Source organism: Carassius gibelio, chromosome B7 (genome assembly GCF_023724105.1).
Source record: "Carassius gibelio isolate Cgi1373 ecotype wild population from Czech Republic chromosome B7, carGib1.2-hapl.c, whole genome shotgun sequence".
NCBI lineage: Eukaryota > Metazoa > Chordata > Actinopteri > Cypriniformes > Cyprinidae > Carassius > Carassius gibelio.
The window spans coordinates 30,272,445-30,300,410 of record NC_068402.1 but is presented as its reverse complement, the minus strand read 5'-3'; the positions used below and the strand labels follow the sequence as shown (position 1 = coordinate 30,300,410).

General features: G+C 38.9%; 1 protein-coding gene across 1 annotated transcript in view; it reads left to right on the top strand.

Moving 5' to 3' along the window:
- Window positions 1-27,966, top strand: part of LOC127962163 (A disintegrin and metalloproteinase with thrombospondin motifs 7) — a 78,926-nt gene that overhangs the window by 29,277 nt on the left and 21,683 nt on the right. The window contains exons 12-22 of the mRNA XM_052561658.1: window positions 1-94; window positions 195-328; window positions 5,337-5,457; window positions 5,586-5,830; window positions 7,862-8,009; window positions 14,986-15,112; window positions 15,231-15,444; window positions 17,534-19,225; window positions 20,098-20,250; window positions 20,350-20,523; window positions 20,648-20,794. The exon at window positions 1-94 is cut by the window's left edge and continues 76 nt beyond it. Coding sequence (XP_052417618.1) covers window positions 1-94; window positions 195-328; window positions 5,337-5,457; window positions 5,586-5,830; window positions 7,862-8,009; window positions 14,986-15,112; window positions 15,231-15,444; window positions 17,534-19,225; window positions 20,098-20,250; window positions 20,350-20,523; window positions 20,648-20,794 — 3,249 coding nt within the window. The remainder of the gene's footprint in view (window positions 95-194; window positions 329-5,336; window positions 5,458-5,585; window positions 5,831-7,861; window positions 8,010-14,985; window positions 15,113-15,230; window positions 15,445-17,533; window positions 19,226-20,097; window positions 20,251-20,349; window positions 20,524-20,647; window positions 20,795-27,966) is intronic.

Genomic DNA, 27,966 nt, shown 5'->3' with positions numbered 1-27,966 from the left:
GACGAGCCCAGCTTCAGACACATCCAGTGCAGCCGCTTTAACACAATCCCATATAAGGGAAAGTTTTATAAATGGATACATGTTAATAACAGAGGTGCGCATTATGACATTATATGTGCAGACATGTGCCATTCACGTTTTCATGTTGCAGCACTCTATAAATAGATTTCACAGATATGTTTGTGTCATTCCAGTTAATCCGTGTGAGCTGCACTGTAGACCTGTGAATGAGCACTTTTCCGAGAGGATGCTGGACACTGTCATAGACGGAACACAGTGCTATGAAGGCAGTCAGAGCCGTGACATATGTATTAACGGCATTTGTAAGGTTGGTAATGGCTTTGACCTCTTTGCTTAGTCTCAGATGGTCCGTGTAAATTTCTGCTTGTCATTTTCATTGTAATTCATTGATGGTCTGTCAGATTGAGTGTCAGTCTATTGTGAAATAATACCACAAGAGTATCACAAAAACAGTGGGGTGTGAAACCATGAGAACAGCAAACAATCTTCCACTCTCTTCTTCTCAAACTTAATTCAAATAAATATTTGAATGAGTCCTTGTATGACCCCAGACCGAAGTTACACACGTTATTGTTAAATACAGAAAGGAAGCTATTGTTTTCAATGCGGCTTTTATTCAATAAAGTAGTTAAACATTTTCCGCAAACATTTTTGGTTTCACTGAACCGTCCCATAGCCTTGTGAAATTGATGAAGACATTAAAACTGAATTTTTATTAGGGATGCACCGAAATTTCGGCCACCGAAAATTTTCGGCCGAAAATTGCCTTTTCGGTTTTCGGCGGATAGACTTTTATCACCGAAACAACACGGCCGAAATGTTGTGATGACGCAAACAGAAACCGCGACCTGCACGTGCACCTGCAAAGCGCAGACCACGAGCTCCACGCGATATTAACACCAGTGTGAACATTCTCTCTCTTCGTATCACTGATCTATAATATAGATCAGTGCTTCGTATTCCTTTATTCGCAGCACTAATTAAGTGATTAAGACGGACCACGAAGTAAAAACAAAGAAAAGTACAGTCTTATAGAGTCTGTTAGCACACGTCTCACATATCTTTTCGGATCCTCTGCACTTCATCGCGAATGTGCTTGATCCGCGTTATAAAGACCATTACTTGGATGCGGAAATAAGGCAGCGCGCACGAGAAATGATCCAGGCCGCGCTGGATACGGAGAACCTGCGTGGAGACGGAGAAGCGCCAAGTGCAGGAGACAGATCAGAGGGCAGAAAAAAAGACTGATCTCTGCACCAGATGAGGGGCATGCACCATCGTTGTCTGATATGTTCAGTGGAATTCTGCAAGAAAGTGCATCAAATAATAATAATACGTTGGCTATTTTGTTCTTTAGGCTACTATATATATATATATATATACACACACACACACACACATACATAATATCAGATTGTAGCCATATTTATGCTAGATTTTCTGCTAGATTTCTGCTTTAATTTGATAAAAATGTTTATTTATGCCCTGGCCCTATATACACTCTCTCAAATATTTGTCAAATCTCAGGCAGATGACAAGCTCAACTGCTCAACAGCTAAATGGTTATCTGTCTGAAGTCCCCATCCCCAGAAGTGACAACAGTCTTGCCAACTGGAGAAGTAATGCATTTTCTAGTCCTACATAGAAAAATTTCAAATGCACTTCACCTAAATGCACTTTGTTTTTATGAGAGAACTGTTCATTTTAAAACCTTTCTGCAGGCCAGTAGGCCTGTACATTGTACACATGAGTGGGATACATTTTTAGTTAGAATTTTATTTTATACTGTGCATTGTTGCAATGTGCTTAATAAATATTTGCATCATTTGTAATTATGTATTTTTATGTTTTTTTTTTTTTATAAATTATGTAATTGTAATTATCTTTGAAACTTTAATATTAATTTTTGCAATTTCAATGTCTTAATTTTAGTAAAGTTAGTACACGGTCATAGCAATAAATGCAATGGTACTAATAATTGGCATAATTTCTTTCGGTGTTTCGGTTTCGGCCAAGAATTTTCATTTCGGTGCATCCCTAATTTTTATGGAGAAGAGTTACTTTTCCAAGCACTTAAAAATGAACAATTGAACAGCAGATGTTTGAGTGAAATGTGCCAGTGAATGAAATGTTGCAGTTTTCTCTGAAACTGTCAACGCATAGCCTAGATTTATGCTTTAAAAGGGTTAGTTCAACCAAAAATGAAATTTATGCCATTAATGACCCATCCTCATGTCGTTCCAAATCCGTGAGACCTCTGTTTATTTTCGGAACACAGTTTAAGATATTTTAGATTTAGTCCGAGAGCTTTCTATACGTCAGCACCGTCACTGCAGTGTTGTGATTGCATTTACAATAGACCCAGAAGAGAAAACAATTCAATTCAATTCAAGTTTATTGGTATAGTGCCTTTTACGGTGCAAATCATTACAAAGCAACTTTACAGAAAATTAAGTTTCTACAATATTTAGTAGTAGCTTATAAGTGGTGACTGTCAGTTTACGTGCATATGACATGATTTTTCAGAAAAATTAATACAAGGCGTAGTCAACCAGACGATGAACATTATTAACAGCAATTATTATATGATGCAATCAAACTTTTAGCAATATCTGTTAGTTCGGTTTGTTGATTCAGGGTTAGCATCATCTGGGGTCCTCTGAGGGTCAGCATCATCTCTTCTCGGGTGTTCTGGATCCAGACTGGAGCTTGTGTAAGTCCTAGTTACCACGGGATGTAAATCACGTGTCAAAACAGAGAAACAAATGGAGACATCATTAGCGTAGCTACTGTTCCAACAAAGTAAAATTAATTAGTTTAACCAAAAATAAAGAATAAGAATGGGCATTTGATCAGATGCAACTGCAGTCACAAATTATGAGATGCATTATTCTAATGCTTGGCGAAAGATATGTGTTTTTAATCTAGATTTAAACAGAGAGAGTGTGTCTGAACCCCGAACATTATCAGGAAGGCTATTCCAGAGTTTGGGAGCCAAATGCGCAAAAGCTCTGCCTCCTTTAGTGGACTTTTCTATCCTAGGAACTACCAAAAGTCCAGCGTTTTGTGACCTTAGGGAGCATGATGGGTTGTAGTGTGGTAGAAGACTAATTAGGTATGCAGGAGCTAAACCATTTAGGGCCTTATAGGTAAGTAATGATAATTTGTAACTGATACGGAACTTAATAGGTTAGCCATTGCAGAGACTGTAAAATTGGGGTAATAAGATAATATTTTCTTGACCTGGTAAGGACTCTAGCTGCTGCATTTTAGACTACTTGTAGCTTGTTTATTGACGAAGCAGGACAACCACCTAGAAGTGCATTACAACAGCCCAGTCTAGAGGTCATGAATGCATGAACTAGCTTTTCTGCATCAGAAACAGGTAACGTTTCATAGCTTGGCAATGTTTATAAGATGGAAGAATGCAGTTTTTGTAACATGGGAAATATGATTTTCAATAGACAAGTTTCTGTCTAATATAACACCCAGATTTTTGACTGTAGAGGAAGTTACAGTACATCCGTCTAGTTGCAAACTGTAGTCTACTAGATTCTGTGTACTGTTTTTTGGTCCAGTAATTAATATCTCTGTCTTATGCAGTAATTACAGAAAGCTCTTGGACTAAATTTAAAATATCTTAAACTGTGTTCCGAAGATGAACAGAGGTCTTATAGGTTTGGAATGACATGAGGTTGAGTCATTTAATGACATAATTTTCATTTTTGGGTGAACTAACCCTTAAGTTCAAATGCAGATCTTCTACAATATTACATTTAATCGAACTAAAATTGTGAATTTTTGAAGACCATATATTTATTTCTGAGTCTCTTTATTAGAATACAACTAGAAAATACAGTAAATTTGTATGAAAAAACAAAAATAAAACTATAGACTACAATACCAACTGTTTAGTGTGACCTCCCTAATTAATGTCATTGCTAACCCCTGCTATCTCATGTCTAAAAGGTGTTTTACACCAGGTTTGTTCAAGGTGATCCCCTGTTTATTTTGGAAACCACGTTGTATGAGTTAGCTGTTTGCTAATATGTATAAGACCAACTCTCTGTAACATTATTCCATTCAAAATGCCAAAGATCACAGAAATTGACAAACATAAAATATTAATTTTACATCAGCAAGGACACTCTCAAAGGGAAATCAGCAACAAACTGGATACCCAAGATGTGGTATTCAAGAAATCTGAAGAATCAGGAGAGCCCAAGGACAGAAAAAGAACTGGAAGGCCTAGAAAACTTCAAAAATCAGATGAGAAGTTTCTTAGTTTCATATTTGAGATGCCAGAGGAAGCCCAGCAAGGACCTGGCTCAGCAACTGGCAGCTTGATTGGGAGTGGTCTTTGTGGAAAGGGTAGCAGCCACTTTTTGGAAGGAGAATGGGGTGAAAAGGCTACGATATGCTAAAGTTCACAAAGATTGGAATGAAGATAAGTGGAAAAAATTATTGTGGATTGACATATCCCAGTGGTAATTTTTTGGATCCAATCATCAACAATATGTGAGAAGAAAGGGTTGGAGAGAGATGGATGATATTGTTTGTTTGAAAATGAGGAATAACTATTGGTAAAAAAAAAAAAAAAAAAAAAAAAATTTTTTAAAGGATTGTTTATTTTCATAATTATATTAAATGTGTTTTGAATTAAGTGACCTGAATAAAAATACAATAAAAAAGACCTAAATAATATAGAGGCAATATAGGATCACCTGGAAAGAGAAAGAAATAAAAGACAGTCTACTCTAACTCTAAAGAAGAACTCTGGGAAGTGCTGAAAGAAGCCTGGTATAATATCATCAAAGATTACTCCAGAAACATCAGGACAGTCTCCCCAAAGAGTTGAAGTTGTACATAGTTATAAGGGAGGACACACTAAATACTGACTTCTGCCTGTTTGTTATGGAAAAAGTGTGGTTTCAAATTTAGTGTACATATTTCCTTTATATTCTGTTTGTATCTTAATAAAGAAATGTAAATATATGGTCATTAAAACTTTGCTAAAATGACAAAGCTGGTGGTGGCCAGTACCTTTGAACAATTCTACACTCTATATATAGAAAGCAAAATCAAAATTTGCCAAAAGTCTACTCACCATCAGGCCATCCGTAGATTATTTTGTTACTTCACTGGAACAGATTTTGTTCAATTTAACATTATATCACTTTCCCATCAATGGATCATCTGCAGTGAACGGGTGCTGTCAAAATGAGAGTTCAACAGGCTGAGATAAATATCACAATAATTCATATCACTCTAGTCTAATTGTGGAGTTAAATTTATGATCTGTCTCTTCATGTCAGTACTTAGGCTGTGATTATGAGATTGACTCGGATGCTGTTGAGGATCAGTGTGGAGTGTGCCATGGAAATGGATCTACGTGTGAAACAGTGAGGAAGACCTATAAGAACAGTGAAGGGCTCGGTTTGTAAAATGAGTTTCAGTTTATATTTTACTCAAAGCAGCATTTATTAAAAAAAATATAACATTCCATGTTTGTTTTCTTTCTACTTTATTTGTTTGAATAAGCTGAGGTCATTTTTGTCTCCCAGGGTATGTAGACATAGGTCTAATTCCGGAAGGAGCGCGGGACATCCATATCGAGGAAGTTGCAGAGGCTGGGAACTACTTGGCATTGCGCAGTAATGACCCTGAAATATATTTCCTGAATGGAGGCTGGACGATCCAGTGGAATGGCGACTATAAAGCAGCAGGAACAGTATTTACTTACGAGAGGACTGGGCAGCTGGAAAATCTATCTTCCCCCGGACCGACTCTGGAGCCAGTGTGGATTCAGGTACTCAGTCCCATGCTGAAGTCTCACATACTGCTTATGAGCAGAATCTAGCATGTGATGTTTGAGACCTGTCTCTTTTCACAGGCACCTGCAAAAGTGCTCTGTTAAACTAGGTCACAGTTTATTGAATCTGTGGATGAAAAGTGGTTTAGAGTTTAAATAGAGACCTAAAATGGTATCCATTATAATTTAACATCTCACATTTGTTGAATGGAAAGATATACAAACAACTTATTTTATGAAAAAAGAGAACAGAAGGTATTATCCATGGAAACATTTATTGTCTGCTTCAAACACTACAATGGATAACAGGCCTATTCTTTATGAATAATTAAAGCTGCAAATTTCTCTGAGCACAGAGCATTCGCTGCTTATGTAAAGACGTCTAAAAAGAAACACACACATAAATGTATGGCATCCTCCTTCAACAGTAAATATTTAAACTGAGACAGCATCTCATAGGAAAAGTGAAATCAATGGCTTAACCCAATGTATTTGCATAAATTGCAGGAAGTAGCTTTATTATCTTTTTCAGTAACAAAAGATTAAAGTATAAATGTATTCCATTCGTTGTTTAAAAAGCAAAATATATTTGAAGATTTTTATGGATTTAATTTATTTCATAAAAGGCTTATTCCCAATTGTAATCTCTGAGTTTTATGATTACAGTAGCCATGTTTTTTATGTTGTAGCACTATTAAAGGTGCTGTATGTAAGATTGACACCGAGTGGCTGAACTAGGTATTGCAGTCCAAATTCAAAATATTGGAGAGAATTTTTTTTCACTCGGCCCCTCCTCCTCAGACTTGATGCACACTCAGGTTGCCAGACTGATGACACAGATAGGAAGGAGCGCACTTGACGATGAATAAAATGACATGCGTGGTGTTTACCATGAAATACAATTGGGTAAATTGGCAGTGGGCGAGTTTCACTAAATAAAACATGGACAGACATTCTGGCCCAGAACGCACATTTTCAAAGAAGAATAACAGACTATAGCATCGTTTTTCAGATATACATGTTATCTACGCATGTTTCTTAAAGAACCGCAAACATATTATGGTATTTTTATGCTTTAGTACAGTCAAAATCTTACATACAGCACCTTTAAAGTGAAGATAGAGTTTATTAGGGATTTGGGCTAGTATGTGTTACAGAGGGGCCTTCTAGACCTCTCTGGACCTCCTCCCACAGAGCGATTTGAGGTCTTTGGCTTGCAGACTTTGCGTGGGTGGAGAAAGAAGGATGTCTTCATCAGCAGGAGGCAGACAAATGAAATATTCTCTAATCACTCTCCATATTCTTAAATCCCATGTAGAAAAGAGCAGCTTACAACCTCACTTTTTGGAGACAAAAAAAAAGTCTGGCATAATTATATGTTGGTTCATCTGTAAGGGAAAAATATTGTACCAATCAGATTTCACATTTTCAGATATTTTAAAATAGTTGCTGATCTCAACACTGAAATATTTTCTTTACATTATGGGCTGGCAACATCCTCACAATAAAATACATTCATACAGTCAACATTTTGTTATTGTGCAATGTATCACAATGTTGTAATTGAAATGTGTGCTAAAAATAATAATGTTATATGCGATAATGCATACTTTCCGGTGTACAATATTTAATGACAAACATAATGATCATTGTTAATATTATTGAATTAAACAAGAAAATTAACCACAGCCTTTCCTGGTACCTAATTTATAGTACTTGACTTGCAGTTTTCTAAAAAAAAAAAAAGAAGAAAAAGAAAAAAAAATTTTTTTTACACATCTTTCAAAATCTGGTTGCTTATTTGTAAAAAAGAAATTGCTAATTCATTAATTTGACCTTTTTCATAAAAAATAATAAATAATAATAATAAAACAACTATACCAATACAATGTCATAGAATCCTGACAAATTGATATCTGATTATATGGCAATTGCCCTAGATTCTAAGTATGAGATTTATGGGTTTGTGTTTTGTTTGTGTGTTGATGTGTCAAGGTTTCTCTTTAATCTGCCCTCAATGTTCTCCAGCTGCTTTTTCAAGAGACCAATCCAGGGGTGAGGTATGAGTATACCATAAGCAGAGACATTCTTGTCGACTCCAACAATGGCACTGCTGTCTCTTATTTCCAGTGGATTTATGGGTCTTGGAGTGAATGCAGCGCCACATGTGGAACTGGTAAGGAGTCATCTCATTGCACGTTCCAACCTACACACAAGCACAAGCTGAGCCAATCCAGACTGATTTGCCTATTTATTTTAGGTAACCGCTTTGTTATAGTTTCATATTATACTAGAAATGGTAAAAAGTGCAGGAAATATCTGAGTTGATCTGTTTGTTCAATCTAGCTCTATAGCTAGTTCGAACAAACAGACTATAAATTAGCTCTCTGGCAGACATTGCTTTCACAATGAAATGCAGGCAGACAGAGAACTTCACTGAATTTCTATAAAGTTCAAACAGGCCATGAACTTTATAGGAAACAGACTTTAGACCAGCTGATGCTACATGAACTAAAATGTAATGTGATTGGAAGCAAGACTTTATTTATGGTGGAATATTAAACTGCATGGTCTAATAAGATATTAAAATACAGTCACATTTTCTGTTGCTCTGTCAAATATTTCGCTTAAGGGCAAAAAAGTTTGCTTATGTTCAAGTTGATCACACAAATTTCCTGCATGGCTGCATGGTTAAAAAGTGGCTTCTGTGTAAGCAGTGCTCCATGCATCACTACACAATTGACAATAGACAATAGACCTTTTTTGCCAGCGATATTTTACCATAACTTTGCTTATGTGACCACACCTTTGGACTGTGAACAGACTTGGTGCAAAAGTCATTACTAATGTTTGTTGTTCACGGACTGTTTCATGAATACTGTGCATGTAGCCATCTTAAAGGCCTCAATTTAATTCAGACTAAATGGAATGAATCGATGTGATGTCACTTCGAACAAAAACAGGAGTTGTTTGTTTTTTTTGGAGTTGTTTTGGAAGTTTGAAACAGCTTGCCTAAGAGAGCTTTTCAGAAAAGTTTGCTTCAACTGGCAAACACCTACAAACTACAGTTGGTTTGTGGCTATTACATAAAAGGTAGGTGTGCTCTGGGGCTCTGCCTTCTGAGTACATGCATAGAGCTGCTTTATTGTAGAAATTAAAGTGTCTATATTTAAATATGTATTTATTTATTTATCTATTTATTTATTTATTTTTGAATGCTGCTTAGTATGAAAAAACATATATTTAGAAGCATGGATTTTGTCAGAAGTCTAGATTTAATTTATTTTATGTTGGTCTGGGTAGCACCGCCCACAGTGAAACATCATTGTTTCAAAATCCTGCTACACACAGGACTTTGAATAGCTCAGATTTTGCTGTTTTATCTATTATTTCATTCAACTCATTATAACATTATTACTATGAGTACCGAAACCCAATATTAAAGGGGTAGTTTACCCAAAAGTGAACATTTACTCACCCTCAGGCTCCAAATATGTACAGATAGGTGACTTTTTTTTTCTGCAGTAGAACAGTAAATAAGATGTTTAACTGAAACCATGGTCCTTGGAGATACATCAAATGCAAGTTAACAGTTGCACATTTTTGAGAATAAAAGAAAAGCATATCAAAGAACACAAAATTATACCTGTGTCTTTTGACAATATATTTGTTTTAACAGTTGGTCTGTGCAAGAAAAATACATGTTATTATATGTAATTCATAGTGATATGCACTTGAAAGGTGGTGGCAAAATGAAAGTTTTTATGGTTTCTCTTTGTTTGTGTAAAAAGGTGAGCTTTATTTGCTTTTCTATGTAAAACACCCTAATTTCACATCAATATCGGATGCTAAAGTGATATCATAATATATGTAAAATATATGTTAATAATCAGGGGTGCACATAAGTTTTTCAGCCTGGTTCTTAAACTAGCCTATGCTTTCTGGGGCCACCAAAAGGGTAGGGCTCGAATGGAAATCTCCACCACGTCCCGCGCCCTAGTGGTACGACAATTGGTTTTTCAGGGTGGCTTGCACTTGTTCTCTGCGCCCCACCCTGGTGCCTTTTTTCCCAGAGGTGCATGAGGAGCTTACCAGGTCATGGACAGCATCTTTTACTACCACTAAGAATTGATATTGAGTGCCAAATATCATTTTTTTAATTATTACAATAAGGCGCTCTATATAGATTTCCCTTCTCCGTGGCTGGGCCATTTCCACCTTCTTTCCAAAGCACACCGAGCAACCATAAACCATTCAACTATTCTCTGTGAAGATGGGGAAGCACAAGGAACTGAAGGATTAACAAATTTCCAGCCACTGTATTAGCTCTATTGCTCTATTTTTTACCGCATCCAGTTTTATATCAAGAAAGCTGGATGCTCTCTCGCTCTTTAGATATTACAAGTATGTGTTATGCAATGTGGGCAGTGGGCACCGACCGACAGAAACATAAATCTGCACCTATGGCATGGACAACAAACAGAAAACTTGCACTTAACCCTCTGGAGAAGTTTTGGTAGCACTTTATTTTACAGTCCTGTTCCTCATGTACATACTATGTACTTATTATAGTAATTACAATAACTATGTAATAACTAGGTAATAACTAGGTACTAACCCTGAACCTACCCCTAAACCTAACCCTACCCCATGTAGTTATCTTGTGTTACCAGAACTTTCTTAGATAAATACACTGTAAGTACACTATAAATACATGTTAGTACACGTACTGTAAAATAAAGTGCAACCAAAGTTTTGACATGCCCTTACTTTTGTGCTTTTTTTCAGTTGCTTTTAAACAAATTAGTGGCTAAAGTCTGAAAACACTGTATTTAGTACATACTGGGCTACAGTAATATGTAAATATCATGTACTGTAAAGGAGCGTTTATCCTTTGCTGAAATTTCCGCGTGTTCATGGAGAGAGTGGTTCATGGTTGCTTAGCAAAGACAGATGCCTCAGGAGTGCAACTGCCCAAGCATATGGAAAGTAGGAGAAAGCGCTACACCTAGCGTTTTCCACGTGTTTTTAGGCGCGATATGTGAATGGCCCCTTATAGTGATGACTCTTCCCACCTGCCTCACGATGGTCCAGCAGGACAGACAGCACCAATGCAGGAGGCAAATGCTAGTATGCATGGCTCAATAGATAAAATAAATCTGACTTTTGTTTTAAAGTTCTCCAATCTGTACCTATTTAACGTAGGTGGTCTGATTAGTCTGCTAGTGCCACTGTAGAAGGAAAATACTACTACTACTACTAGGAATTTACTGGGAAAGTGAACAAGCTCTCATATTATAAAAAAATGTATGTAGCTTTTTTATCTTGCAGACATCATCAGAATAAAATCTTTAAAGGGATTAAAAAATGTTTTTTAATTAAAGTTAACTTACCACACTCTTGTGGGCTTTTATCATCACAATAAATCTGTCATGGTGCCATGCCATCGTAGGGGAGATGTTTAATAACACCTACAACCTAATAACACCTAAAATGCAACTCATAAAACTCTCTGTGCTGTCTGTTTTGGGGGGATAGGCATTGATAAATTAGACTTTATTTATTTATCACAATTTGTTGATACTTTACTACATGCTAGGTGTGGATAAATTTATCATCTATTATTCAACAATGCTTATGATGATGATAAGAACTTTGTCTGTTGCTCTTATGAATGTTTTTAGCATGATTTTTTAAAAAGGTTAACTACCAAACTGAATGAAATAGCATAGCATTCTTCATTCCCAGAGTTTGCCGTTTTTATTCTGTAAACTTTTAGTTTTATGCTCCCCACAAAGACGCTTATAATAGCTGGATCTGGCAACCGTGCCCGCATCCTCACTAGCAACTCTCTCTCAAGCCCTGTTTGGTGACCAGATAGTGATTTACACATCTGACACATTTGCCCACAAAGATAGCATTTTAAATCTATTATGAAGCACGTCCATGTACAGTGCTCAGCATAAATGAGTACACCCCCTTTAAAAAGTACAAATTCAATCAGTAGCTCAATGAACAAAAGAACAATTTCCAAACTTTTCACAAGGCTGAGTTTTATTGAACACTTATTTAACTCCATAATATGAAATTAAAGGTTAATAATATAACTTGGATCACAAAATCTTCAACAAAAACTACTAAATCTAGTATTTTGTATGAGCACCATGATTTTTAAGGACAGCACCAAGTCTTCTAGGCATGGAACGAACAGGTTGACGACATATTGCAACATCTATCTTTTTCCATTCTTCAAGAATAACCTCTTTTAGAGCCTGGATGCTGGTTGGAGAGTGTTTCTCGCTTCAGTATTCCCCACAGGTGTTCGATTGGGTTCAGATCAGGAGACATACTTGGCCATTCAATCACCTTCACCCGGTTCTTCTTCAGAAATGCAACAGTAGCTTTAGATGTGCGTTTTGGATCGTTGTCGTGGTGGAAAAGTGCACGACGACCAAGTGCACGGAGTGATGGCAGCATCTTCTCCTTCAGTATAGAGCAGTACATTGTTGAGTTCATGATACCATCAATGAAATGCAGCTCCCCAACACTAGCAGCACTCATGCAGCCCCACATAAGGACACTGCCACCACCATGTTTCACTGTAGGCACCATGCATTTTTCTTTGAAATCCTCACCTTTACGACGCCATACAGTTTTTAAACCATTAGTTCCAAAAACAGTGATCTTTGTCTCATCACTCCAGAGTATAGAGTCCCAGTAGTCTTCATCTTTTTCAGCATGGGCCTTAGCAAATTCTAGGCGTGCTTTTTTGTGCATGGGTTTTAGGAGAGGCTTCCTTCGTGGACGATACCCATGCATGCCATTCCTCTGCAGTGTGCGTCATATGGTGTCACGGGAAATGGTCACTCCAGTTTGGTTTCTACTGCTTTAGCTAACTGCAGTTAATTTGCATGGCGATTTTCTTCAACCCTTCTCATCAGAAGACGCTCCTGTCGAGATGTTAACTTCCGTGGACGGCCTGGACGTCTCTGTAAAATGGTTGCACTTCCATCTTTCTTAAATTTTTGGATCACCTTTGCTACAGTATTTTGACTGATATGTAAAGCTTTGCTGATCTTCTTGTAGCCCTCACCTTTTTTGTGTAAAGAAATTATTTCATTTCTCAGATTTTGTGACATTTCTTTTCCATGGGGAGCCATTGCTGACAGCATGAAATGCTTTTCTTTAAGTAATGCCCTTTTAAAGTCACCTGTCTGCTGGACACCTCTTAAATGAATCATTAGACTCACCTGTGGTTGAATGCCTGTTAATTAGAATTTTGCTGTCTTAAGTGTAGCTTTTCTCCTAAGACTATAATTTGGGTGTACTCATTTTTGCAACATGGGCTTGAATGAATTTGTTAGGAAAATCACTTTTTTGTGTGTACAAATTAACAAATCTTGTTTGCAATCAATGGCCCACATTTGTGGGAGTATTTTGTAGTATATTATCTCATAGAAAATGTTGATTCTGAAAGGAAACTAAATGTTTTCTGACAAATGTAGTGGGGTGTACTCATTTATGCTGAGCACTGTATATGCTCACATTAAAAGCTTTTTTATTGAAGTGGAAACGTTATAATGGGTGATTGCATTACACGCAGAAATATTCAAGAGCATTGAAACTTGTTTTCAGCTTCTGCCCCATGAATTGTATGAATAAAACATCCTACTTAAAGTTTGCTGGTTAACTCTCAACAGCTCTGTTAAGGATTATTACATGGCATCGATTTGAATTTCATATAAAATAAATTCCAAAAATACAATTGAATAAGAGGAAACTATGCCCATACTACAAGTGCACAAGTCTCAATAGTGTTGAAGAGTCTTTTTTTTAGATGCAATTATTCTATATCATAAGAGCAGAATTACAAATTAAGGGCTCCCATTAGATCAAATAACATTTTGTAAAATGAATTAAGCTATGTATTCATGTTCAAAGTTATCAATATATATATATATATATATATATATATATATATATATATATATATATATATATATATATATATATATATATATATATATTATAATTTAATCAAAATTAGGTCATAGAAGGTTTTGGGGTTTTAATTTTTGTCATTCTGATAACAATGTTAAACAATTATCTACACATACAGCAAACAAACATACTGTACAACAGTGTTCTGCACAATTTAGAGGTGGGATTTGCAACCCAGTGTCCATGTACATCTTTTGAGTGTCACAGCAATCAGTGCAGACTGACACCTGGGCCCCAGGAGCCTATATCCCATCTGTTTGAGGGTTTATCTGATAACATTCTTCCAACACCTGTGAAGTCTGTGAAGCCTCTGGACTGTGGGTCCCTTCATCTCTCTGTTTGAGACTCTGATTCTCAAAGCTGTCAAATAAAGGTCAAAATCAGCCCGAGGACATGACTCTAACAGAGGAGAGTACACAATAAGGGCTATCCCTCATCCTTCTGGAGTCAGTTCAGTTCCTAGGGGAGAATAGCAAGGATTAAATAAGCCTGTTTTGCTGCTATCTGTGTTTTAGAACTACAAGACTCTTAAGATTAAGATTTTTTATATTATTATTATTATTACATTCAGCATAGTCATCTCCTCGCATTTATGTCTAGAGTTTATTAAATAGGACAATGTGAAATTTTTTATCCAAAATGTTATCAAAACACAAGATCATTGGCTAGTACTTGTGTTCTTAAGGAACACTGGATTATTAAACACTGTTAAATCCCAGCCAAATTAAAATGTGAAGAGGCATATTACTTATATTGAAGAAAAATTATTAGAGTTAGTGGCATATCACTCTTTCTTATATTGTGTGAAATTTAAAAATAGATTGAAATGCCACTATCACTAAACTTTAGTACCATAATGTCCTTCTTTCTTTCTTTTGCTTAAATTGTTTTATTAACATTTAAATAATTTATTCATTTGACATTTATTTTGTGTAGTAAATATTTATTTGTAATTTGGTAGAAAATGTGTATTTTGCCTATGAAGAGGGGAAGGCTGTGGCACAGTTGTCAATTGCCTCTCTGTTTAAATGGCTGAAAATTCAGTAATTGAATTCTATGCAATTGCCAGATGTCGAATGCATACTTCTGTACACTGGCAAGTATCTTTTTTTGTAAATGGCTGCTTAAAATTTTTTCTTTTTTTTTTTCAGGTGTGCAGAGGCAAGTTGTGCACTGTGTGGAGAGAACATCTGGAATTGTTGAGGAACATTACTGTGATCCATCTACTAGGCCGGATGACAAGCAAAGTAACTGTAATAAGGGGGCATGTCCTGCCATGTGAGTTTTACTGCTGGACAGTTCAGTACTTTATACACCCATCAGCAGCAGTGCACTAGATTGCTTTTACAGGCAATCATCAGTGCAGTAAATTCCTGTGATGTTTTTTTGTCATCAGATGGTGGGTTGGAGACTGGCAGAAGTGCTCATCTAGCTGTGGGGACATTGGGCTTAGTAAGAGAACAGTGCTATGTATTCAGAGCCTTGGACTGGATGAGCAGCAAGCGCTCCAGCCAGCTGAATGTCAACATTTGCCTAAGCCTGAGTCAATTGTTCGGTGTAACACACATGTGTCCTGTCCTGCTGACTGGACCACTGGAAGCTGGTCAGAGGTGAGCATATATCAGCCACAAGAAACATCTCTTGAAGTTCAAAGAGTGACAAGACTATATATGATTATGATTCATATTTTTATAAAGCATACAAAATGATATGTGAAGAAAGGTTTCACTTAGATTGTCTGTGAAGCCTTCAAATTTTAGCAGAACTAAAAAAACAAGTCCTTCAGTTCCATGATATATGTCATTGCACCAATGTATTACTTGCTATTATAGTCTGAAAAAAGTAAATGTAATTTATGTAAAGTGCATTTTAAGTCAAATAAAAAATCAAGGTTTTTGGTTTAAAGGGTTAGTTCACCCCAAAATGAAAATTCTGTCTTTAATTACTCACCTTCATGTCGTTCCAAACCCATAAGACCTTCGTTCATCTTCGGAAAACAAATTAAGATATTGTTGATGAAATCTGAGAGCTCTCTGACCCTCTGTAGACAGCAATACAACTGCAATGTTCCCAGGTCCAGAAACGTAGTAAGGACATAGTTAAAACAGTCCATGTGACATCAGTGGCTAAACCTCAGTTTTGCGAAGCTACAAGAATACTTTCTGAGCGCAAAGCAAACAAAATAACATTTTATTAATTATGAATTAATTATTTATTTAAAAAGTATAATTTATTTAACAGTTCTTCTCCCTTGAGTTATTCTGGAGAGTGCCCAAGAACGTATTGGACATAATCAGCAGTGTTTACATTCAGGGGAGAAAGAGTGTGCATGAACGTAATCTGAAAAGCATGCATATGCATTGTGATACTCTCTAAAAGGGCAGAAGACATAACTCGGGGGAGAACAATTTTTTTGCTGTCTATGCAGAGAGCGTTCACATTTCATCAAAAATATCTTAATTTATGTTCTAAAGATGAACGAAGGTCTTATAGTTTTGGAATGACATGAGGGTGAGTAATTAATAACAGTATTTTCCATTTTTGGGTGAACTAACCCTTTAAGCACCTCATAGAAAAAAAAAAATAAACTATTTTGTTTAAATTGTATTTTGACTTGATGTGTTGGTGTACAGAAAACTAAAGAAATTATTATAGGGTTTTTTAATATATAGCAGAAAATTTGCACAGTAAACAATAAAACATATGTATGTATATATATATATATATATATATATATATATATATATACTCTTTAAAGAGGTCTTATGATGTTGCTAAAAAGAACATAATTTTGTATATTTGGTGTAATGCAATGTGTTTATTTGGTTTAAAGTTCAAAAAACACATTATTTTCCATATAATGTACAATACTGTTTCTCCACAATGCCCTGCCTTTTTGAAACACTTCGCTTTTTACTAGTGGTGGGCCGTTCTCGGTGTTAACATGCTGCGTTAACGTGAGACTCTTATCGGGCCATAAAAAAAAAAAATATCGCCGTTAATCTATTCTCAAAGTTGGGTTGGGAGCTGGGTCTATACTAAACAAGCTATGATAACTTTCACCTTCATATTTTATATAACCGACTGGCTGAGGCCAGCCTAAAAAGATGCTCAGGACAGTTGACGGGCCACTGCTGTCATGAAAGCTTATCTTTTTCACGTGTTTTAAGCCCTACCGCTTGTCTATTTAAACATTAAAGCAGTGGTTTTCAACCTGTGGTCCGCGGTGGTATTGCAGGTGGGCCGCCAATTATTTTCTGTTCATTTCCAGTCCAATCTAGGGATGTGCGATTAAAAGAAATCGTCATAAAATCACGATTTGAGTCCTCGTCCTCCATAAAATGAACACCACACATCTGAATATATTTATGTTGTAAATACAACTTAACCACAGATTTTTAGTTGTGTCCTCTTTTGGAAGACATATCAATACACATTTTATATAAATGTGTATTTATATGCATGTATTTCAGAAAAATATGTTGTGTTTATATATTAAATATATTTATTCATAATATAAATATAGACATGTAAGTACTAGAAATGTGATGAGATCACCCCTACTACACATGCTTGATGATTATTCCTTGCTTTCTCTTTAAACAAACTTCAGATTTAGCTTTATTGGACAACAATATATAAAATTGTTTTGATGAAACATCAGACTTTAACAGCTCTTACACACTGCTTCTTCCACAGTGTTCAGTGAGCTGTGCTGCTGGTTTCCAAATACGTGATGTGACCTGCAGCTGGAATACTGATACGGACTGTGATCCAAAAGTCAAGCCTAATTCAACTATGCCATGCTATCTTCAGGACTGCCCCATAAATTCGGACACCTTTGGCAATGACTGGTCAGGAAGTGGAGCATCCAGCAAAGAATTTTTCAATGAGATAAAAGTCATACCCCATTTTAGTAGTACTAAAAAACAGCCCATGGGCAATCTTGACCTCAATGACATTATAGAAGATGATTTTTCACATTATAGTCATGTTGAAAAGTCCTCTGACAATTCTATAGTGAAAAATCTTCAAGTTGATGATTTTTATTACGACTACAATTTTATAAGATTTCATGAGGATCTGTCATATGACTTTGAAAAAGATGAAAATGATATGTTTGATAACTCAGGAATAAAACATGGAGACAATACTCTTACAGGGACAGATGTCCCTATAACTACCTCATCGCCATCCACCACTGCGGACCAACACAGTACCACCATGCACTCTGACAGCCTTATAGTCAAGGGTACAGAAGGTCATGAACCTCAGAAGAAGGACATACTAGATGAAAATAATGATGAGCTATTTGCTGAGGATTACTTCCTGCCTGTCATTACAACAATTGAACCATCTCCTGCAGTTACCAGGTTATTTAGCAAATGGAAGGACAATGATAGTGACTTCAGTATTACAAGGAAACCTCCAACAACTGCATATGTGTACACTCAGGACAAGAAGATATTATCATATGAAAGTGAGCGAAACATATTTTTGACTCCTGACCCACATACAAATTCAAACTCAAATAACCATGACATTTACAAAGGCGATAAAAAAGATAAAACCATAACAGCAATAACTGAAGTTGAGAATGAAGAGGAGTTTGGCGAGGATGTTCCTGGAGGTGAAAGTGAACTACACCATGGCATTCAAAATTATGAACCTCCTTTAGATTATGTGTTTAAGTTTGAAACTTATGAGAACAGACATGTTCATATTCCCACTACTCCATTACAATGGCGTACGGCCTCACCAACAGTCTCACTGAGTGCGACTTCTCAACCATTGGAGCTTCTCAGCAGTGCTTCCAGTGATGATTTTGCAAAACATAAAGTTCTGACTGAACCATCATTTAACACTAAGGAGAGTGAATTCACTGTAAGAGAGTTCACTACGACCTCAGATAGCCTTTCTCAAGAGTATGTTCCTTTTCCATCTTCCTCTGTTCCAGCCAAACATTACAGTAACATGGCCTCAGCAGCTGGAACAACAGCTCTACCTCCTACAGAAATGGAAAGTGATTTTGAGCCTCCACTCTTCACTCCAAGTGATATTCTGGACACTACAATTGCTACAGAGACGCAACATTGGTATTCCAGAGCCAGTGTACCACCCAAAACTAATGGGCCTAGAATAGATTCTTGGGGAATTCCGGTCCCCTTACCACACTGGACAGAGATTGACAACAATGAGATTATTGCCCGAATGCCGAGACCTGCTGGGCTTAATCCCTCTCTGTCTACTCCTTCTGAGCAGCCATCTCAGGACACTAGCAGTGAGCATTCAGTGCATTCTTTTAGCCCTGCATTGCCTACTGGGCTTTTCATGCCTTCTCTTTCCCCATCAGCCTCCCCTGCACACTGGAAAAAAGGAAACTGGAGTGCTGTGAGTAGTTAATTATGCATTCCTCACATTCTCTAGATACAAAACCAGCATGGGCTGAGAAACAACAGTTGGCCTAAAGATAAAAATCCTTGAATTGTGCTGACACCACAGCATTAGATTTCAACAGAAACATAACTTTAACTTTCAGGTAATGAAATTTGTTTCATGTTATTCTAGCAATAAAAATGGATATGAGGGATCACATGACACCACTCTCCATCCTTAAATCTGATGAGTGTGCACACATACAAAAGGTTTTATAACTTGAATATTGAAAGTGGGAAATGTTAAGTTTATAACAATATTGTTGAAGCCCATAACCTATAACTTGTAACCTAACTCTAAAATTTGAATAATTATTTAAAATGAATACCCAGTATACTTGAATAAACTTGAATAAATCACTACTTATCTTCGGAAAACAAATTAAGATATTTTAGATAAATTCTGAGAGCTCTCTGACCCTCCCATTGACAGCAATGTAATTACCACGATCAAGGTCCAGAAACCTAGCTAGGAGATTGGTTTTTGTGTTGCATGGATAATATCCAAAATAGCACCAGGGTGACCAGAGGAGATGAATTGTTGAATAAAGTCGTCATTTTTGTTTTCTTTGCATACAAAACGTATTCTCATAGCTCTATCAAATTACGGTGGAAACCCTGATGTCACATGGGTTATTTTACCAATATCCTTGCTTCGTAAATATCTTAATTTGTGTTCCAAAGATAAATGGAGGACTTATGGGTTTAGAATGACACGAGGGTGAGTCATTAGTAACAGAATTTTCATTTTGGGGTTATTCTAACCTTTTAAACAGGGTTTGCATGCATTTTTTAATGTGAACAGTACTTTATACTATGATTTTATAGTGCTCAACAAGTTGCGGGCTTGGTGCCATCTGGAGGTCAGTGTCCTGCAGTACGGGTGATGAATCAGACTGTGACCTAGCTACTAGGCCAGTGCCAGCACGCCGCTGCTACCTTCGTCCCTGCTCTGCATGGAAAATTGGACAGTGGAGTAAAGTAAGTCTGCATGCATGAAGCCAAACATTATTAATTCAATGAATTTCCAATGAATGAAAACACAATGGGAGTTGCCACTCCAAATATCTCTTTTGGCAGTGCTCGAAGAATTGTGGTGTCGGAATGAAGGTCAGAGAGCTTCAGTGTTACGACACACGAGATCAGAGGTTATTGCGGCCATTTCATTGCCAGGCCACCTCTTCCAGACCTCCTGTCCGAATTCCTTGTAACATTCACAACTGTTCAGAGTGGTACACATCTTCTTGGGGGCAGGTAAAGATATTTAGCATTCAGAAGCTTCACGTTTCTCTCCTCAGCTCTTTGTGACTGCTTCTTGATCTTCACACTACTCTCTTCATCTCTATGTGTCTTATTCGAACATCGTATATGCCCACAGTGTTCAGAGCTGTGTGGAGGTGGGGAGCAGCAGAGGCTAGTCACCTGCCCTGAAACTGGGAAATGTGATGAAGATCTACAGCCCAGCAACATCCAGACTTGCAATGTCCATCCATGCCACCAGTGGATTACTGGATCCTGGGGTCAGGTGAGAGACATGAAACTTGAGGAAATGTTTGGTAGATTTTTTAAGCCAGCTTAACAATGTCCCTCTGCACTAGATACAAAATGTTACATATGTTACATATGTTAACAGAAAAGTTACGTCAGCAGTGACTGATGAATTGGGATCTCACCAGAGAGCCTAATCACCCTATAGGGTTAACAAAACAAGCCAATGAATGTTGGCAGTGAGCTTTGCCGAAAGCTCTACACGGAGATTTTAGAATATCACAAACATGTTAGGTGTCACCCAGCTGGCAGCCCTACAGATGTCTGCTATCGAGGCGCCCCACGCCTATGCCCAAGAAGATGCCACACCTCACGCAGAATGTGCTCTCACTCTGTGCTGGACTGAATTGATTTAATACAATGTTTATTATTATATATTATATTATGTATATTTTCTTAGTTAAATTATCTTTACATTCTCATTGTTCATCAATCATTTCATACTTAGTAATTGTATCCTTTATTTATTTTTGCAGTTTCACAGTTGAGTCATAAACTTCATAAATTACTTGATGTCTTTGGCAAGGTTCTTTGAGTCACTATTTAACCCTCTGGAGTCTAAGGGTATTTTTGGGGCCTGGAGAAATTTTGCCATGCCCTGACATTTGTGATTTGTTTAGTTTCTTATAAATATCGAAATGGCTAAAGTCTAATCTCACTGTAATCAGCACAAACTGTGCAATAATAATATGTGAGCAGCATGTATGTACACAATTGTGTTTTTGAGAAAAAAAAAATGTTATTTGTTGTTAGTGAAAAACTAAAAATGTTAAATCACTTTAATTAGGCCATAAAACACATACAGAACATTGGTTCCAGGAAATTTTGAGAACTGGAGCTTATAGCCTAGAATTTTTGTTTCTAAATTATGTGAAAATCATCTTGTTTACTCACTCACAGAAAACAATATATTGATTTAAATTGTGTTGGTAAAAGTCATATGCGAGTAGGTGTCAACTATCATGGATATCATTGTGATTTACACCTGAGAAGACAAAGGCTCGAACAATGAGCTGCATAATGAGCCTTTCAGTCAGCTGTGTCATTGAGAGGGAGGAGTTACAAGAAAGAATGTGAGGACAAAATTAATCTATATAATTTTATGTTTGTGTCACGAGCCGGGCTAGAACTCAGGTCTCTGGTTTGGTGGTTGAGAGATCTGCCACTACAGAGGCTGTAATGTTATACCCAAATGAAATACTCAACTAAGTACTCCAGGCAATGTTGGTTTATTTAAAGATAAGTCTTTGTAAGCCAAAAATACAACAAAAGTTCTTCTCAGACAGAGGAATTAATAACATGAGAGATAATTGGAAAACAAAAACCACAAGGGTAAATAAAAACTCCATGAGGGGAGAAAAAAACTAGAGCATGTAAACAATCAAATAACTAAGAACACCTTACTTGAGGTAGCTTGGAAAGACTTGGAAGGACTTGGAAATACAAAGTGGGTAGCACTTAGCCAAGACTCAAAAACCAAGCATTAAACAAAGGGAGAAACTCAGGTAAAATACTCTAGGAGAAACAAGGCACGTGTGACCTGGATAATGCTAACAAGACTAAACGAGGAAGAATTAAGGCAGATGGGAACACAGGGGACCTCTAGCAGCATGGAGACAAACTACAGGAGGTTGAATGCTGAAAGGACCCCCTCCTCTAGGAACGGCCCCTTACGTTCCTTCCAGAACACCCCGGCCTCCGGGTGCGAAACTCATGGATCAAGCTTGGGTCCAGGATGTCTTTAGCTGGAACCTAGGAGCACTCCTCTGGCCCATAGCTCTCCCAGTCCACCAGATACTGTAGTGAGTTCTGGACCCTCTGGGAGTCCAGTATCTGGCACACTGTTTAGGCTGGCTGGCCGTTGATGATCCTGGGAGGTGGAGGAGGTCTGTGTGGAGAGGGCAAATGGAGAAGACAAGACAGTTTTTAGTAATGAGACATGAAATGTGGGGTTAATTCTAAGGGAATGAGGGAGAAATAAATGATAAGAAACGGTGACCTTTTACTTGCTATGCAAAAAAGGGCACATGTATTTCTGGGAGAGTTTCTTGGATTTGACATGGAGGGGCAGGTGCTTAGTAGATAGCCAAACTCTTTGACTGGCTCGGAAATTGGGAGCTGTCCGGCGGCAGCGATTAACCTTATCTTGGTATCTCTGGGAAGTCCGAAGGAGGGTATGTCTGGCCTTCTTCCATGTTAGCCGACAGCGTTGGACAAAGCATTGGGCCAAGGGAACACCAACTTGCGCCTCTTCTTCTGGGAATAATGGGGGGGGGGGGTATAGCCTGGCTTTCAGATGAGGATAGTCCAGTGGCTGAATACTGGAGGGTGTTGTGGGTATATTCAGCCCAAATTATATAGGTGGCCCAAGATGTGGGATTGCTAGCCGCCATACATCGTAGGGTGGTCTTCAGATCCTGATTAATACGTTCCATCTGGCAATTATACTCTGGATGGAACCCAGGTGATAGGCTGGCCGTGGCCCCAATAAGCCTGCAGAAGGCCCCCCAAGAACCGGGACGAGAACTGGGGACCTTGGTCAGAGACAATGTCCAGGGGAATTCCAAAATGCGGAAGACATGATTCATGAGGAGCTCCACAGTCTCCTTGGCCGAATGAATGGGCAGGGGAATGAATCGGGCAGCTTTAAAGAACCGGTCTAAAACCACCAGGATGACTGTATTGCCCTGGGATGGCAGAAGCCCAGTAACAAATTCCAGAGAGAGATGTGACCATGGCCTGCGGGGAATAGGTAAGGGATGGAGTAGTCCCTGAGGTCGCTGATGAGCAGACTTTCCTTGGTTGCACACGGGGCAGGCCTCCACATAGACCTTAACGTCCTTCTTGATGGATGGCCACCAAAACTGCAGCTGGAGAGTCAAGGGTGCGGGCACTTCCTGGATGGCAATTCAAGGGAGACTCATGAGCCCACTGCAAGACCCGGGATCGGGCAGATTGAGGAACGAACAGGCATCCAGGGAGACAACCACCTGGATCAGGCTCATGGGCAAGGGCCACTCGCGAGCAACTCACGATTCCCCACGTGGTAGCTGCGCTCGGCATCCGACAAGGGTGTAATTTTCCATCTTCACTTATCTGTGACAGGTTGGCCCCTACCCCCACCTCTGAGGCATCCACCTCCAACACAAAAGGTCTGTCTGGGTCAGGGATCAAAAGAATGGGAGCAGAAGTAAAGCGGCGCTTGAGATCTTCAAAGGCCCCTGCTGCCTCCGGACCCCACTGAATCTTGGTTCCTCCTCCCTTGGCAAATGTAGGGGCTACAACAGAGCTGAAATTCTTAATGAACTTCCTATAGAAGTTTGCAAAACCAATAAAACGTTGAACCTCATTGACTGTAGTATGTTTGGGCCAGTTGTGGATCACCTCTACCTTCTTAGGGTCCATCTCCAGGTGGCCAGGAGTGACAATGAATCCAAGAAACTGAGCCTGGGTAACATGAAATTCACACTCCTCTGACTTTACATAGAGGTGATTGTCAAGGAATCTCTGGAGAACCCTAATAACATGCCCCTCATGCTCCTCCAGTGACTTTGAGAAAATGAGAATATCGTCAAGGTATACAAAGACAAATTAAGCAGGTCCCGGAGGACATCATTAATTAGCGCTTGGAATACTGCAGGGGCATTGGTGAGTGCAAACGGCATTAAGAGATACTCATAGTGGCCTGTTGGGTTTTTGAAGGCAGTCTACCATTCGTCTCCCTGCTGAATCTGCACAAGATGGTAAGCATTGCGGAAAACGGAAGCCCCTTGAAGCAGTTCAAAGGCTGTGGCCATGAGATGTAGGGGGTATCGATTTCGAACCGTAACCTTGTAGAGGCCCCAGTAATCAATACAAGGCCTAAGACCCCCGTCTTTCTTCTGAACAAACAAGAACCTGCCCCAGCTGGGGAGGATGAGGCATGGACTCCTTAATGTAGAGATCCATGGCTGAGTACTCTGGGGGAGACAAGGAGAAGATCCGACCCCTGGGAGGGTAGGAGCCAGGGAGTAATTCAATAGCACAGTCATAAGTGCAGTGAGGTGGTAAGGAGGTGGCCCGGGACTTGCTGAACACTGCCTTGAACTTATGATAAACACTGAGGACTCGGGACAGGTCGACAGACTCTTGAAACTCAGAACAAGGGGCTGGGGAACTTTGAAGTAGGCAGGACAGTTGGCAAATAGAGCCCCAGCTTAGGATAGTGCCAGTGGTCCGGTCGAAATGGGGATTATGTCAGCACAGCCAAGGGTGATCCAGGATAACAGGGTACTCAGGGGAGTCAATAAGATAGAAGGTCTCCTCCTGCTGGTGTTGAAAGATGGTAAGTCGCAGGGATTTAGTGGCCTCTGTTACTTTGCCTGGTTCCAGAGGTCTGCCATCCAAAGCAGTAACTGCCTGGGGGCGAAAAAGAAGTTTGGTAGGGATCTTATGTTTCTTAGCCAAGGTTAGATCTAAAAAGTCGCCTGTGGCCCCAGAATCAATCATTGCCTGGACCTGAAGCTGGTGGCCTTCCCAGAACAACGTGGCTGGAACTGCTGGGACGGCGTTAGTAGGAGGAGCTCTGATTTTCCCCATCACAGCCCTCCTGTTGCTGTATGGGGACAGGCATTTCCCAAGAGCTTGGGGCAAGAGGAACAGAAGTGGCTGGAAGCACCGCAGAAGAGGCAACAACACTCTCATTAGGAGAAAGCCTGGAATGGCCTAATCGCATTTCTTCTGGGGAATCGTAGAGCTGTTCAGGAGCTGAGGAAGTTCTAGATGAAGGATTACAAACTGGAGAACCAGACCTCCTCTGAAGAACTTGGGACTGAGACTCCTTGTGACGAGCTGCCCTCCGATCTCTCAGGCGATTGTCTAGGTGGATGGCCATTGCTATGAGGGACTCAAGATCTTCAGCTGGTTCTCGAGTGGCTAACTCATTTAGAAGGGGCTCAGACAACCCGCCCTGAAAGCAGACCCTCAGTGCCTCATTGTTCCATCCACTTTTTGCGGCTATGGTCCGAAACTCTATGGCGAAATCTGCAGTGCTATGGGAACCCTGACGGAGAGTGAGGCCAGGAGTTGAGAATGTTTGGCCATTAGCTCTTCTTGTCGGCTGAGAATGGTTTCATGGCGCTGGAAAGATGCCTCATGTTGAGTAATCACTGCCAATAGGTCATTGGAACTGAGAGTTTCTGGGTCCATGAGTGACTTGGTTTTTCTGTCATGAGCCAGGCTAGAACTCTGGTCTCTGGTGTGGTGGTTGAGAAATCTGCCACTAGGCCACAGAGGTTGTAATGAGCCAAAAATCCAACAAAAGTTATTCTCAGACAGAGGAATTAATAACATGAGAGATAATTGGAAAACAAAAACCACAAGGGGAAATATAAACTCCACGAGGGGATAAAACAAAACTAGAGCACGCAAACAATCAAATAAAGAAGAACACCCTACTTGAGGTTGCTTGGAAGGACTTGGAAATACAAAGCGGGTAGCACGCAGCCAAGACTCAAAAACCAGGTGTTAAACAAAGGGGAAAACTCAGCTAAAATACTCTAGGAGAAACAAGGCACAGGTGACCTGGATAATGCTAACAAGACTAAACAAGGAAGAATTAAGGCAGAAGGGAACACAGGGGACCTCTAGAGGCAAAGAGACAAACTACAGGAGGTCAAATCCTGACAGTTTGTAGTTTATTTAGAATATATTTAATTATCCCACAACATAATTTATATCCACTTGCGAGAGGAATTATAGTTTGGACAAAGTCTAACTAGTAAAATGTTTACACGTTATGTGAAAACTAGTACAAGTATATAAATAAATAAAAAGAGTCTTACTCATGTTTATGATCTCTGCTGAATAAAGTGCTTCATTCTTTTTTTCTGAGGAAATCTAAATCTCAAATCCTCAACCACATCACATCTTTTTGGAGTGAATTATGTCTTATTCCTCTCATCGCGAAGCAAACAGTAAAATAAAAAAACTTGAAGAACAGTCTCACTGCGTTGTCTTCTGTTGTGTGGGCATATACAAGCTGTGTGCTTCAGTGAAACATTATAATCTGAATAGGGTGTTCAGCGTGGGGGCATGGTCACATTAGAAGATAATGAAGGGTGACGTGAAAAATAGACATCGCGTTTTCATATGGATTACTTTATCACAGAATTTGTTTTTGGCAGCACTTGTTTAGTTTAAAAGTAGACATTTCAGGCTTTCTATAGATATGTCTCTCATGTCTTTTCGTTAAGTATTCACTGATTTACAGTTTAATGACGCGTTTGTAAATGAAGATCAGCACAGACAAAGGCTGCAGAAACCACGCCTTGTTTGTTATCTTTATTTTATAAATGCACAAAGTTTTGTTGTTATTATGTCTGTATACAAAAAAAGTAGTCCCTATACAGATATGATTGATGTATGGCTCTTATCTGTACGATCAAAACTGAATATGTAATGTAAGTTCTTTTCGGGGTTTTGAGGAGAAAATTCCTCAGAACGCGTATATGTGTTAATCAACTCCAGAGGGTTACATTTCTCGCTGGGAAAAATAGCAATCGATTAACAGATTTTACTTCAGCGCATAAGTGTGTCTTGAAGAGGCTGTAGCTGAAGGGATGGTGTTTACTATTACTTGATGTAGACCATCTAGAACCTCTGCGTCTCATCCAGAGACCACACATGGAGATTCCACAGGTCAGGACATGGTTGCCAGAGAGTGCTCCCTCTCTGAGAAAGGAAATCCTTCCTCAGAGTAATACGCCAAGGAGAGGCTCTCGCGAGGAGCATCAGTTTGATTGGGTCAGAATGGTGCTACTAAGAGGACTTGCTCCTCATCTTCCCTGACCTTGAACAGTTTCTGTGCGAGAAGGCTCATTGGGAGAAACACATTCTTGAGTAGGCCCAGAGGCCAGCTGTGTATGAGTACAGCTGGAAGTGGGATGTGTCCGGAGAGGCAAACAGGTCTACTTGAGTGTCCCCAAAGCATCTCCAAATCTGTTTTGGGGTGGACCTTGTCAGCTGCACGATTTAAGCTCGCCTTGGATGTGAACGGCGTGAAACGACCTGTGATGCTTCTGACTCCAAAGGAGGAGATGGCAGGCGAGATGCGGCATGCAACGGAAGTGTAGACTGCCTTGGTGCTTGATGTATGCAACGATCACAGTA